This window comes from Melanotaenia boesemani, chromosome 9 (genome assembly GCF_017639745.1).
Source record: "Melanotaenia boesemani isolate fMelBoe1 chromosome 9, fMelBoe1.pri, whole genome shotgun sequence".
Lineage (NCBI taxonomy): Eukaryota > Metazoa > Chordata > Actinopteri > Atheriniformes > Melanotaeniidae > Melanotaenia > Melanotaenia boesemani.
In genome coordinates this window covers 33,442,300-33,457,204 of record NC_055690.1, presented here as the reverse complement: position 1 = coordinate 33,457,204, position 14,905 = coordinate 33,442,300, and the positions used below count along the sequence as shown (strand labels likewise).

At 40.5% G+C, this 14,905-nt stretch overlaps 1 protein-coding gene across 1 annotated transcript in view; it reads left to right on the top strand.

Annotated features, from left to right (window-relative positions):
* LOC121645545 overlaps positions 1–12,033 on the top strand; it is a 62,935-nt gene extending 50,902 nt beyond the window's left edge. Inside the window, exons 5-7 of the mRNA XM_041994035.1 lie at positions 3,489–3,690; positions 11,076–11,402; positions 11,516–12,033. Coding sequence (XP_041849969.1) covers positions 3,489–3,690; positions 11,076–11,402; positions 11,516–11,654 — 668 coding nt within the window. The 3' untranslated portion in view covers positions 11,655–12,033. The remainder of the gene's footprint in view (positions 1–3,488; positions 3,691–11,075; positions 11,403–11,515) is intronic.
* The last annotated feature ends 2,872 nt before the right edge of the window (positions 12,034–14,905 follow it).

The window sequence follows — 14,905 nt, the reverse complement described above, 5'->3', positions numbered from 1 at the left end:
AAAGAAAAAGCTGCCTTATCTCTACAAAACAGAGGCGCCAACTGGCTGAGACAAAAAGAGGAGTCAGGGTTGGGTCTTTGTTTCAGGATGAAATATCTTTGCAACACCTGCATGAATTGTAAATTTACTGTTTCTTGGTGATTTATCTGTGGCAAGATGATGGATTTTCATGTTATATTTTTATTGCTACATCACAATTTCAGGTGAAACCAGCATAATGTGGAAGATACATTCTTATTAATTAAACTGCCCAACCAAAAAAAAGTTACACTAATATTTTGTTGGACCACCTTCAGCTTTGTTTATGTCATTCATTCTCTTTGGTGCCATTTCGATAAGCTTCTGCATGGTCACATCATTTATTTCTATCCAGATTACTGTACAAAGCCTTCTCCAGCACATCCCAAGATTCTCAATGTGGTTCAGGTCTGGACTCTGTGGTGGCCAAGCCATGGGTCAAAGTTATATCTCATGTTCCCTGAACCATTCTTTCACAATTTTTGTCCCATGAATCCTGGCATTGTCATCTTGGAATATGGCCGTTCCATCAGGGAAGATGAATAACTTGGTCATTCAGTATATTCAGGTAGTCAGCTAAACCTCATTCTTTGGACACATAACATTGTTGAACCTACATCTGACCAGCTGCAGCAACCCAAGATCACAGCACAATTTTATTTCACCAAACATTTAAGTCATCACCGATCACCATCATTCAAGATATTTTTCCAACCACATTTCTCCTGGGAGATGATGGTTCCCTACCATCCTTCCAGTTTTTGCTGGACAGTTCTTAACCTAGTTGTAGTATTTTCAGAAACCTCCTCAGATTCTTGCTTTGCTTGATGCCGATAATCTAACCCTTCTGAAACAGATTAACATCTTTTTCACGACCGAGAGTTGCATCTTCCCGCTCATTCAGGGGCGGCGTGGCTCAGCAAGGTAGAGTGCTCATCTTGTAACCCGAGGGTTGCTGTTTCGATCCTCGGCCAAGTCGAACTCATGTTGAGGTGTCCTTGGGCAAGACACCGAACCCATAATTGATGATGATGATGATTTGTCGTGGTTGAGCTTCCTTGCATGGCAGCTTCCGCCATCAGTGCGTGAGTGTGTTAATGTGACGTGACGTGAAGCAATTTCCCTTCGGGGATAAATAAAGTTGTCTGTCTGTCTGTCTGTCTGTCATGATGTAAAGCGCTTTGGGTATCGTTCCAGGTACAGTAAAGTGCTATATAAATACAGACCATTTACCACTTTTTACCATTTAAGAAATAAGAAGCTGCTCACTGCATCAGTTAGAGTTAAATAACTTTAACAGCAGCTGAAACATCATCATCTATGCAGTAATGATCCAATGGGAGGCTCTGTATATATAATGAATGAAAAATACTTTATTAATCCCAAAGGGAAATTCAATATTGTAGTAGTAGTAATTTTTTTTTTTTTTTTTTTTTTTTTATTAAAACAATCACATTAATTAATTAAGGGCTTTGTTCTTCAGCCTGATAGCTGCTGGAAGGAAGGATCTTCTGTATCTCTCTGTCTTGCATCGGACTTGAACAAGCCTCCCACTGAACACACTCTGTTGTTTCGTCACGGCATTGTGTAGAGGGTGTGAAGGATCTTCCATTATCTTCGTCAGCTTGTACAGAATTCTTTTTTTGATGATCAACTCCAGCGGCTCCAGAGTTACTCCAAGCACAGAACCGGCTTTCTTGATCAGTTTGTTAATTCTTTTCAAGTCTCTGGTTCTGATGCCGCTGCCCCAGCAGATTGATGCAAAGCTGATTGCACTTTCAACAACAGACCTGTAGAACATTTGCAACATTTTGGTGCAGACGTTAAAAGATCTCAGCTTCCTTAAGAAGTAGAGTCTGCTCTGACCTTTCTTGTAAATGTACTCAGTGTTGCTTTTCCACTCAAGTCTGTTGTCCAGCTGAACTCCAAGGTACTTGTATTCCTCCACCACCTCCACCTCCTCTCCCATGATGGAAACACTTCTATGTGTGTTCTTGTTCCTCCTGAAGTCAACAATCATCTCCTTTGTTTTCTTGGTATTCAAGATGAGATGATTGTCACCGCACCATTTCACAAACTGACCGACCAGTTCTCTGTACTCTGCTTCTTGTCCATCACTGATACACCCAACAACTGCTGAGTCATCAGAGTATTTCTGCAGATGACAGAACTCAGAGTTGTACTGGAAGTCTGAGGTGTACAGCGTGAATAGAAATGGTGAAAGTACAGTCCCTTGTGGTGTTCCAGTGCAGCTGACCACCATCTCAGACACACAACCTTTCAGTCTCACAAACTGTGGTCTGTTTGTGAGGTAGTCGTAAATCCAGGTGGTTGTGGAGGGATCCACCTGGAATTTCTGCAGCTTCTCACACAGCAGAGCAGGCTGAATCGTATTAAAAGCACTTGAGAAATCAAAGAACATGACCCTCAAAGTGCTGCCTGACTGGTCCAGATGAGAGTGGGCTCTCTGAAGCAGGTATATGATTGCATCTTCAACCCCAAGCCCATTACGGTATGCAAACTGTAATGATATATAATATATATAAGTACAATATATTTTTGTGTAGCTGTGGAATTTAATGTTTTTTTCTGTTTTTAAACACACAGTTAAGTAAATATGTTTTCCAAAATCTGTCTTTGTCTGGTCTTGTAGATAAACTTGAGTTTCTGGAAATTCAAAACCAAAATCCCAAGAGTGATTCCTTTCCTTATAACTTCACTGTCTGTCTCTCCACCATGTATGATTTCACCAACGTGCTTCAGGTAAGACCACCTCACATTTTCTTATTTATGATTATAAAGAATGAACTAACTGAATGAGATGTTTTTAAGTATATTTACCAAGATGGAGAAAAGAAGAAAACCTAAAGGACCATGCCCTGTTACTTTCCATCGTACAACCATGAAAATGAGGAAACCAAATTTTGAAGACGGTCTTGCAGATGAATGCTCATATTTTGATTAAGTTTGTGATGTGAATATATGTGTTGTGTTGCAGCTGGTACAGAGTTTAGAAATTTTTCAGTTATTGGGAGTCAACAAGGTGGTCGTCTATAAGACCAGCTGCAGCGCTGAGACGCAGCTTATACTGGACTACTACACACACAAAGGTCCAGTATCTACTTCCTGCTGATTTCCTGACTGTGTTTTTTCATAGAAACACTGAGACTGACTCTACAAACCACAATAAGTTGTGAAAGGGGAGGATTTCCATGAAATAAAAGGAGTGAAATGCTCCTAGTTTCAGTTTAAATTTCAGTCACCCATGCTGATGAGCTTTTTAACTCTTTAAAGGCTGACCCAACAAAAATAAGGGGGGAAAATTTAATTTCTTTTTTTTATCTGAAGTGTTCTTTTGACCCTTTAACAAAATGTAAAAAAATAATTACTACAAAGAAATTTAATATATTTACTGTTAATTACTGTCTGATATGTGGACAATCTAAAACCACCTGGTTTTTTCTCCTCAGGTTTACTGGAAGTGATTCCTTGGTCTCTATCCAGGTTTTTAAAAGTGTCTCGCAACTGGTCTCCTGAACACGGTCCTGGTGAACTTCACTACTTCGGCCAGATTCCTGCTCTCACTGACTGCCTTTACAGATACATGTACCGGTCTAAATATGTGGCCATGCAGGACATTGATGAGCTCATTCTGCCTCAATCAGTCAACAGGTAGATCTTTGTTCATGAAGTCTCTTGTTGAGGTTTTAGAAACACAATTCCACAAAAGTCAGAATGCTGTGTAAAATGTAAATAATAACCAAGTCAATGATTTCTAAATCTCATCAACTCGTACTCCATTCAAGGCAAGGCAAGACCAATTTATTGGTATAGCAGATTTCATGTACACGACAATTCAAAGTGCTTTATGTAAAACAAAAGCATTATAGCCGCTTGGAAGAAGCAATAACAAGTGCTTTAAAAACCATTTTAAAAAATAAAAACAGAAGGGAAAGAAAAAGAAAAAAAAGCTAAAATAAAATAGATAAAATACAAATAATAACGTTCCAGAGTGGGGAATTAACAGCTGTTTTTAAAATAGGCACCAAATAGAAAAGTTTTTAACCCTTTGTAAAGCACAGTTGTGCTTCCCAATAACACATCTGTATGCTGATAATAGTCAGGTCTATGTCCCCTTTAAATGCAAGGACTCTTATTCCCAAGAAAACTTTTACTCTGTCTTAATGAAGTCAAAGCCTGGATGGCCTTAAATTTTTTTCATTTTAATGAAAAGAAGACGGAAGTTATGGTTTTTAGTGTTGGTGCCAGTGGGTCCTCTCCTGTTGACTTGGGTCCTCTGGCGCAGTATTGTAAATCTGATGTCACAAACTTGGGAGTAAAAGTGGACAGCGATTTTAACCTAGGCAGGCAGATCAGCGCAGTGGTGAAATTTAGCTTTTTCCAGCTGAGGCAACTGGCAAAGGCCAAGCACATTCTTTCAAAGCAGCACTTTGAAACAGTAAGTCATGCTTTCATAACAACATGGCTGGATTACTGTAATGTCTTATACTTTGGTGTCTCTCAGAAATATCTGTCCCGTCTGCAGCTGGTGCAAATTGCTGCAGCACATCTGTTGACTGGAACTTGAGAGAGAGAGCACATTTATCTTGTTTTAGCCACACTGTGCTTGCCTGTTCTTTTAGGGTTCATTTTAAAATCCTTTTATTTGTTTTTAAGTCTTTAAATAACCTTGCCCCCCCTACCTCTCTGAGTTCCTTCACATATAGTCCCCCTCCCGGTCCCTGGTGCCGAGGACGCGGAGGAAGCTCAGAGGGGACAGGGTCTTTCTGTGGCGGGACCAGAGCTGTGGAACTCTTTGCCACTGCAGGTCAGAAAGGCTTCATCACTGTTCAGTTTTAAATCCCTTCTAAAGACCCACCTCTTTTCATTGGCATTTCACCCAGTATGAGTTTGCTTTTATTGATTTTTATTGATTTTATTTTTTATTGATTTTATAGTTATACTGTTCCGACCTCCGTGGTGCCTCAATCTACACTGGGAGCATGTCAGGTGTGGAGAGCTCGCAAGTGCAGTCCACCTCGCAGGATCCAAAAGATCACGAAATCACAGGAGAATTGGAGAATCTTGTGATTCTCCACTTCCAGGATAAACGTCTCGTAATCCGTGATGAAAAAAAAAAAAAAAAACGTTGAGATCCCCTGACTGGTTAAACACAATGTTCTTCTGGGACTCTTCTGATACGCACTGCAGCAAACCCAGTGGAAACAAAACCATTGACTAAAATGGCCGCGAATAGTAGTGGACACTGTGGTGCAGCTGTAACGTGCCCGCATGCACCCGGTGGAAATCAGGGGTAAACGATAAAGGTGGAGTTTGACGATGGAGGACACGCTGGGTGAGGTTTTTGCCATTGATGGATTAGATGTTTAGAGGCATTGGGCAGTGGTGGCCTCAGAGCTGGAGGCAATGTCGTAGGGAGCCAGAGTCCAGGAGAGTGGTGACTGTAAGGGAACCAGCATCCGGGGCCACAAATATACTGCATTATTAAACTGTAAAATAGCCACACAAGGTTGACAGCATGTACCAGCAAGCAAGGGTAGAGAGGGGAGAGAACATCCTAATTGTCTGGTGGAAGAAGCTATTAGTGAGTCTGGTGGTATGGGAACGGAGACTCCTATACCACCTACTAGAGGGCAGGAGGCTGAACAGGTTGTATGCAGGGTGGCTTGCATCGCTAAAATTGTGCGCTTTCCGGGTGAGACGGGTGATGTATAAATCCTCAGGGAGGTAAGTGGTTCACCAGAGTGGGTGATGGCTTGAGTTTGCGCAAGAAGTAGAGGCGTCACTTTGCTTTCCTCACCAGTGATGCAGTATTGGCAGTCCAGGAGAGGTTTTCACTGATGTGAACCCAGAGGAATTTGGTGCTGCTCACTCTCTCCACAGCAGCACCATTGATGGCCAGTGGTGGGTGTTGGATGTTGCCGCTGTGGAAGTTGACAACAAATCTCCTTGGTCTTGCTGACGTTCAGGAGGAGGTTGTTGTCTCTGCACCACGTGGTCAGAAGATCAACTTTTTTCCTGTAGTGAGTCTCGTCTACCTTGGTGATGAGACCCAGCAGAGTTGTGTTGTCCACAAACTTCACCAGGTGATTTGTGCTGTAGAATGTTTTGCAGTTGTGTGTCAGCAGGGTGAAGAACAGGGGACTGAGCACACAGCCTTTGGGAGCCCCTGTGCTCAGTGTGATGCATCTTGAGGTGTTGTTGCTGACACATACTGCTTGTGATCTCTGACTGAGGAAGGCCAGCAACCAGTTGCAGCGGGAGGTACTGAGGCCTAGTTTGTTCAGTTTGTAGATGAGTTGTTGTGGTATTATGATGTTGAATGCAGAACTAAAGTCTTTGAACAGCAATCTCACATGTGAGTCTTTCTTTTCCAGGTGGGTGAGGGCTGGGTGGAGGGCAGAGCAGAATGCATCCTCTGTGGGTTGTTTAGCCCAGGGATTTTGTCTGGACCTGCTGCCTTCCGGCTGTTGATGGTGGAGAGTGTCCTCTTCACACTGGTGGCAGACAGGCATTGAGTCTGGTCGTGTGGAGGGGGTGGGGTTTTCTGTGGCCGTGTGTTGTTTTGTGCTTCAAAGTGTGCAAAGAAGCTGTTCAAGTTGTTGAGCAGAGAAGTGTTGCTCTCGCAGCTCTGTTGCGCAGGCTTGCAGTCCACGAAGGCCTGGATGCCGTGCCATAGGCTCTGTGTGTCTCTGCTGTCTTTGAAGTGGGAGGTTATCTTGTGTGTGTACTCCTGTTTTGCTTTCCTGATGCCTGGGGAAAGGTTGGCTCTTGCTGTTCTCAGGCCAGATTCATCCCTGGCTTTGAAGGTGTTGTTTCTGGCTTTCAGCAGCCTGTGGACATCCCCTGTCGGCCATGGCTTCCGGTTAGCCCGTGTGATGATGCTCTTTGTGTGGGTCACATCACTGATGCACTTGGTGATGTAGGAGATCATAGTGTCTGTGTACTCCTCAATGTCTATATGGTTGTTGTAAGTGGCTGCCTGCTTAAACATTTCCCAGTCTGTTGTCAAAGCAGTCATGAAAAGCAGAGGAGGCCCCTCTGGCCACACTTTTACCTGCTTCTGAACTGGTTTGGTGACTTTCACTCTCTGTCTGTATGCTGGCATTAGCATAACAGGAAAGTGATCAGAGAATCTGATGTGGGGGAAGGGGGTGATTTGTATGCCCCTTTGTGTGACGTGTAGACCAGGTCCAAAATATTGTCTCTCCTTGTGGGGAAATGAACATGCTGGTGAAATTTTGAAGAGACAGTCTTGAGATCAGCATGATTAAAATCTCCAGCAAGGATGGTGAAGCCGTCTGGGTGTGCTGTCTGTTGTTCACTGATGGCTTGGTACAGTTCATTAAGTGCTGCACTCCTATTGTTGTTGTTGGTGGGAAGGATGTAAACTGCAACTAGTAAGTTCACAGTAAACTTCCTGGGCAGATAGAAAGGACAGCACCTTATGATCACAAACTCCACCAGTGATGAATTGTGTCAACTTAACATTATAGTGTCCCGGCACCACGCATCATGGATGTAAACACAGACCTCGCCGCCACCGGTCTTTCCTCCGTTTACGAGGGCCCTGTCCGCTCGGTAGCATTTTAGCTGCTCCAACTGTATAGCGGAGTTGAGAATGTTGTTGTTCAGCCCTGTTTCAGTGAAAACAAGCACACACTGTCCGATTCGCTGACCTCAACAGTTGTATATGGTCCATTTTATTGTTCAATGATCGTATGTTTGCCTGAAGGATAGATGGTGTGGCTGGGCGAGTTGGATTAGCCGCTAGCCTAGCCCGGATACCTCCATGCTTTCCCCTCTTCTGCTTCCTCACACACCTCCTTTTTTGGGGAGGAGTTGCAGACAAGTCCGGTGTGATTCCAAGCTTACAGAGCAGTCCAAGCTCCCTTAGTGTCTCTGTTGTTTCGTAGTCCAAAACGTTGCAAATCTTGTCTTTGCTGATGTCCGACAGATCCTGTCGACTATACATGTATTCCGATGTAGACAGACGAGAAAAACTTTCAAACACTTTTTTTTGACGAACTTTACTTTCCTTAAGTTAAATTTTTTTCCTCTCAGTGTCTCTTCTCCTAATGTCCCTCTGCTGCTAAATGTTCCACTTTTAACACTTGTCTTTATTTACCTACTTTGTTTGCTGTTTCTAACAGTTTGTGTACAGCTGTATTTTAATTTAAAAAACTGTCAACTGGTCAAAAAGTTATACTAGTAAAAGACAAACAGAGCAAAAGCACAGTAATTTGTAACTTATTTTCCAATAAGTAAATGCATTTAGCATTGCAGACGGACACGGGAGCTTAAATAATGTCAATTAAAAGGAAGTTACTGGACTCAATATTATCAAACTCTATTGTTAAAACCATGACTTCCTGTCGCTAGGGAGCATGGCCAATTCATAATCCGATTACTGACATGTAGATGTCTTCAGGATGGTACTGGTATCATATATGGCTATTTTGGTTCAGATACGTTGTTTTATGTGGAAGTTATTTCAATTTTGTTTTTCATGTTTTGTAAATTTTTTAATAATTTTAAAGACAAATGCTTTCTGAACGTCCTGAGTAATTTTGATGATAGTACGATGAAATCTCTAGGAGGAGATAGATTTTAAGCAAGAGTGAAATGCCAAGATGGTGACTTTGACCCAAAATGGCTAAAAGAATTTATGGTTTGCCTGACGATTTAGAACATGTGTACCGGGGGTATGCAAAATTTGGTGAGCTTTTGAGCATGGTCAGGTCCCCAAAAATGCATTTGAGTATTGAGAAGAATAATAATAATAAGAAGACGGAAAAAACAGAGTTGTTTCAATAAGCCTTAGCACTGCCTTTGGTGCTCGGGCCTAATAGAACATCTATCCATCCATTTCCTGTACTGCTTCTTCCCATTGGGTTCCCACCCCTCCCTGCCCTCCCTCTTACAAACAAAAAGTATTTCTTTTTTTAAATTTAATATTAATATACCATCTGATGGTAACCCGGTGATTTTCTACCATAGTCCTTTCTCTTCTTTACAAATCACACATTAAAACATAAACCAAAAACAGTAATTGATCTTGATGCATGTCCACTGCATGGTTTAATCCGCTCGTACAACCGAGTCAAAGAAAACAATGAGGACTTGGACGTGGACTAACCAAAACAAAAAAAAACTACAAATAATCTCTAAAAGCACAGCAGGTGGCAACGCACAACAACTGTAACAAAACAAAACACAAAATTACTATAACCAAAAGAACATTTAAACTTAATCTCTAAAACATTAAAACAATATACCTGCAGGGTTGAATTCACACACCCAGTCACCCATTATACGCGGCCCAGTGCCTCTCAGACCCGTCCCTGCTGAGGGCTTTGATTCAGTATCGATTCATTCAGCTAATTGTAAAACCACTTATTTTTCTTGAATATTAAAGACGTTCTCAGGTTCTCATTTGTATAAAACACTGACTGCCTTTACAATCAAAATCAATTATCTGGTAGTAATCACATTACTTTAATAATCTCATGTGACACATCTAAATGGATTTCTGAAATACCATAATATAACACATAATACCGTATTTCCCCAAATTCACAGAAATACTGTGATGTAAAAAAAAAAAAATAAATAAAAAACACACACACACACACAAAAAAGATAAACTGTTTTATTCAGTTGAGTCAATCTAATATTCTAATGTTCAGATAACAGATAACACACTGATGTTAATAAAACCTACAAAGAATATTGGATCCATTTTAAAACCTTCCTGTTGTTCAACGTGGCGGCACCTGCAAGTTTTGCATTAGCTGCTAATATGAGAGCCTGCGGTCTTAGCTTTAGCTGCTAATGTCAGCCGTAATACGCTGAATACTTTACAGGTGAATGTAATCCAGACTGATGAAAAAAACATATTAATCTGACATTATCTTGGCAAGAGAAGCTGATTTTGGATGGACTTGATCTCCAAGTTTTCTGAATCGATGTTGGATTTATTTAATCTAAATCAACTCAAATTGAATAATCAATTTTTAAACCCAACCTGACAAAATACATTACAAATACAACCACAATATAAAAACTAAAACACATTAAAACTATATTTACCTGATTGGCCGATTTGATCACAAAACACCCAAACTAACGTGGGTCCAGCAAAAACCCTGGTGTCCACAGGAAACTGGCACTTCCAGGCAAATAAACACTACCTCTTTCATGAAACAACGGCCAACATTACTTGCATGCATGGCTCAAATACTCTTCATCCACTAGACGTGTCTTTACACATGCATGATGGTACCACTTCTGACACTCGCCACAGCAAACTTCATAGACACTTGTCTATTTAATTTTATTAATCAAATCTGTATCTGTAACAGTAACAGTAATATTGTTATTAAAAGTTGTTGTTAAAGTAATTTAGTTTAGTTTATTTATTTGTGCCTATTTCTTAATAAGCTTTATTGAAAATGCAAAGATCAGAGGATCTGCCTGAACTATGTAAAATAAATCATTAAAGTGAGTTTTACAATTACATTGGTGATCAAACGTTTGACTATCAGTCCTAACACATACGCATGCACAAAATTATCACACCCACCCAACAGCCTGCAAAAAGGACAATATTTAAACAGGCTGGTAATGGTTGCTGTTGTTGAGTTCTTAAAGTTTGTTACACACTCAACAAAAGCAGAGAACTTCGTGTCCGTAAGATTCAAGATCTTTCTTGTCATTATGCAAGCACAGCGCTTGATAAGGACAAAGTGTAGTGATTATGAGCAGTATGCACATCTACATGCCGTCCACAGGCAAGTGGTTTCAACTACGCTTCTCACAAAGGGGTGCTTTTCACAGCAGGGTTGCTTTTTTCGGCACAACACCAGACGTGTCATTTCTCAGCCTTGGGACACTGCTGTGCAATGACAGCTGCAGGAATGTACATAATAAATGTCACTCGTCAATCAAACAAGTCAGAAACACAGTTTTAATGTTGGAAAATTACATATTGCTATTTTAAAAAGCTTTATCTCTCCAAACCTTTCTCTCACCAGCTGGTTGGAGCTGTTACCACTGCTGGAGACAAAGTACGGCCTCGACAAGTGTTACGAGTTTGAGAATAACGAGTTTCCCAAACACATCTCACTGCCTCCTCCCTCCCCACAAACACTGCCTCCACAAGGCTGCTGGGAAAACATACCCGGGGTGAACATCCTGGCTCATCTGTACCAGGAGCCCGCCAGTCCTCAGAGTTGGTTTGAAAACTACAAGTACATCGTCAGTCCCCGAGCTGTGTTCACCCCGACCGTTCACAGAGTGCTAAGCCCAGAGGGCATCTGTACTGTGGTTGATAGGAACATTGCACGGCTGTACCACACAAGGTGTGTTGATACCTCTCAAAAGAAACATGAGAGCTGTAAAGTAGCTTTAAATAATTTTCTGTCTCATTGCATCGCAACTCTAACTGCTGTGTCTCTGCCTTCTGTCTGTTTAGAGTCCAGTCAGCAGTAGGGCTGACACCAGACCAGCTGATTTATGATGGCCGACTACTGAGTTACAGCGCACCCCTTGTACCAGCTGTTAATACAGTGCTGAAAGAAAGTGGAATTCTACCAAAGAACAGCATATGCTAGGCTTTATGTGTGTTTACACAAGTGTACTTCAACAATTATTAGTCTTTGTTCTCGTGGATTTTCTTGTTTCTTGTTTTTATTTTTTTTATTTTTATTGTTTTATCATTTTACTGCTATTGTTTCTGTTTTTTCTTTGCATTTTATGTTACTTTTACGTTTATATCTTCTATGTTGTGTATCATGGTGTAGCCCATGCCTTCTCGTGAGTATTTAAACCAAAGAGTGTCCAGATGTCTTTATAGAGCAGGTAGCATGGCATGTACAATCTGTAGGTACTTTGAAGGGGTATTCCTATTGATGAAACAAATGACTTTTTTGAAGGATTTATATGTGGGCATTTTGAATATTTTATACTCTTGACTGTAATGATAGTTGTACTAAGCAGTTTTGTTTAATATTAGTAAAAAAAGAACATGTTGTAACGGAAGAAAAATAAAGTTGCTTAGCTGAAAGACAACTAGCAATAATGTGGCTCCTGCATACTTCTTGACAGAAGACGAACTTTACATTGACAAATTTTTATTAATTTATTAATTATTTTTATTAAGTGAATGCCAGTTAATGCTGGTTTGTCTTCTAGGAGGGGATTCCAGTATAAAGCTGGAGTGGAAGCTCCAGACATGAGATTAATTCATTTGCAGCTAAAGGCCTAGGTTTGACATAGCAATGTTTGAGCTACTAAGGGATGTTTTTGTAGTTTGTTTGGTGTTCTAGAATTGTTACCATTTTTCAGCTGAGTTATTCTCTTTTGTACAACTACACTTGACAAAGTCAGGTTTTTTTCCTAACCATAACTGTAACTTAGGGGTAACAAGTTAACAATTTCACCATTACAGGGCTGTGTAGCTGCATAGATATGGAAGGCATGGTTGGGGATAATGAATTGCAAAATAAGAAATATAAAGTGCAAACTAAGCTACACTTGGGTAAACTTCAGATGTCCCAAGTAAATGCAGGGGTGATTATAGCTGACCCGGTGATTTTATAATTAATGAGAAACTTCATCCAGGGCATGACGGGACTATGCAAGCAGCAGTGTCCGTGTGCTTGTTCACTAAATGTGTTGTATTCGTTTATGTACTTTTCACCACATTGAACAGCTGTAAATTAAAGTTTTTCATTCAGCCTCGCATTATCAAAAGTGACAGCTTTCAAGCTTTTCCACGTTAACAATGCCCACCTCAAATTTCTGACAAATCACACAATACTTCTCGGCGCCCAACTTCAATAAGGTGAAGCTGATGTGTCAAGAATAAGCTGCAAGCTATCCCCAAACACGTTTGCGAGAACAAAATGATGTAATTTTTACATGACAGCAGATTCAAACCAGGTGCCCTCAAACATTCATTCATTAAATTTTATTTTTGCCAGTCTAATCAAAACATTCGTGAAAGTAGGAAAATTGTGTATTTTAAGGTACCCTCTGGAGCACAGTGGGAAGGATTTGATCAGTCTGACAAATTTTATAGTTTGGTGCTTTAACAGAAGTGCAATGGGGAAGCTAAACCAAACATACACCCCCTCTGCCTCATTCAAGGCCAAGAGAGCAAAAAGAGGATTCACCTAGAGCTATTTCATCACCTGGGAACGACTCAACAGATGTTCTTATCTCTAGAGATAAGAAACAAAGTAGTTTTGATGCACGTTTGAGCCTGGTGGAGATTCTCCACAAAGAGTTTTAAGGTGTTATGCAAAGCACTTAAATTCAGCCAGAAGCAGGTGGAAACACTGGTTGTGGAGAACACCAGCCTCACAGAGTGCCAAGTCGTTGACCTGACTCTGAGGAAAATTAGAAGGTAAAAGAAATAGTGATCGATCAGCAGGTGAGGATCATGAGAGAGAATCTAGTATTTGCAGGGATTCCAGAGCAGAAGAAGGAGGATCCTGAGACCACGGTGAAAAACTTCATCCAAACTCATCTCAAGCTCCCTGAGGAAAAAGTGGAAAACATCTTCTTTCACAGAGTCCATTGTCTGGGTGGGAGGAAACCCAGGAGCAGCAGACCAAGACCTATTGTACAGACGTTTGTCAACTTCAAACATAAACAACCAATATCAGAGAGAGATCCTGGATCTAATAATCTAATAAGCTAATAATTGGCAATATATCTGTAAATGACTTGAACCTAGCGGTCTGGATGAAACTTGGTTAAATGTAGAGCAAGCATTGTGTGAGGATCTAGTCATCTCTGACCTGCCATTCATCAGCTCAGCCATGAAAACACATAGGTGTTTTAAAAGCATTTACATCAGTTCCTTTTTATTGGCTTGGTGGGAATTTCTAAAAGCAACAAAATCTTAAATTATTCCATCTAAGCTTACACACATCTAGAAGAACCCTGACATCCAGCAAAACAAAAAGATGATTAACTTCAGTCAATGGAAAATTAAAGGAATAAACAATTAGAACAAAGTATAGAAAATGGAAACTTCTTGTTATTTGATATACTCACTCCACAATATGGAATGAGTAGTACTAAATCTTTAGAATACCACCAGCCTAAATCTTTTATATGTAAAAAATATACCATTAACAAATTAAACTTGCAGCTACCTATCAGGGTAGCAGAATTCTTAAATCGCCATGCCCCAAAGCTATTATTAAAAAAACATATATACTATTATCTAAACTAGAAGACTCAATCTGTCTTCCAACTTCAAAATGGGAGGCTTATACAATAACTTTAATAAAGATGAATGGTCACATATATGTTTAAACACCTTTAAAATGACTAAGAATTGAAATATGCAACTGATACAATTCAAAATTCTTCATAGAATTCATTATACAGGACAAAAGGTGTTCAGGATGGGTCTGTCACAATCAAATATTTGCTCACACTGCACTAATAACACAACTGACAAGTACTTCCATGCCTTGGGGTCCTGCACACCTGTTTGCAGGTTCTGGCTTCAGGTATGTGAAGACATGTTAACATGGATTAAATGTAATATTCCTGCAAACCCCACACTGTGTCTACTAGGTGACTTGGGTGATATTAATATGGCAATTAACTCTGCACACATGATCCTCACAGTCTTGTGCATCGCAAAGAAAACTATCCTTGTGAACTGGAAAACCAAAAAAATCTGTGTATTCAGCAGTTTAGGAACCTCTTACTAGATCACATCTGTGGTGAGACAATGTCTGCCTCCTCAAAGAACCAGTTAGCTGAATTTCATTCCCTCTGGTCCCCTGTAATTAGCTCCATCACTTAATAAAGGTGGAGGATTGTGACCTCGTCGCTTTGG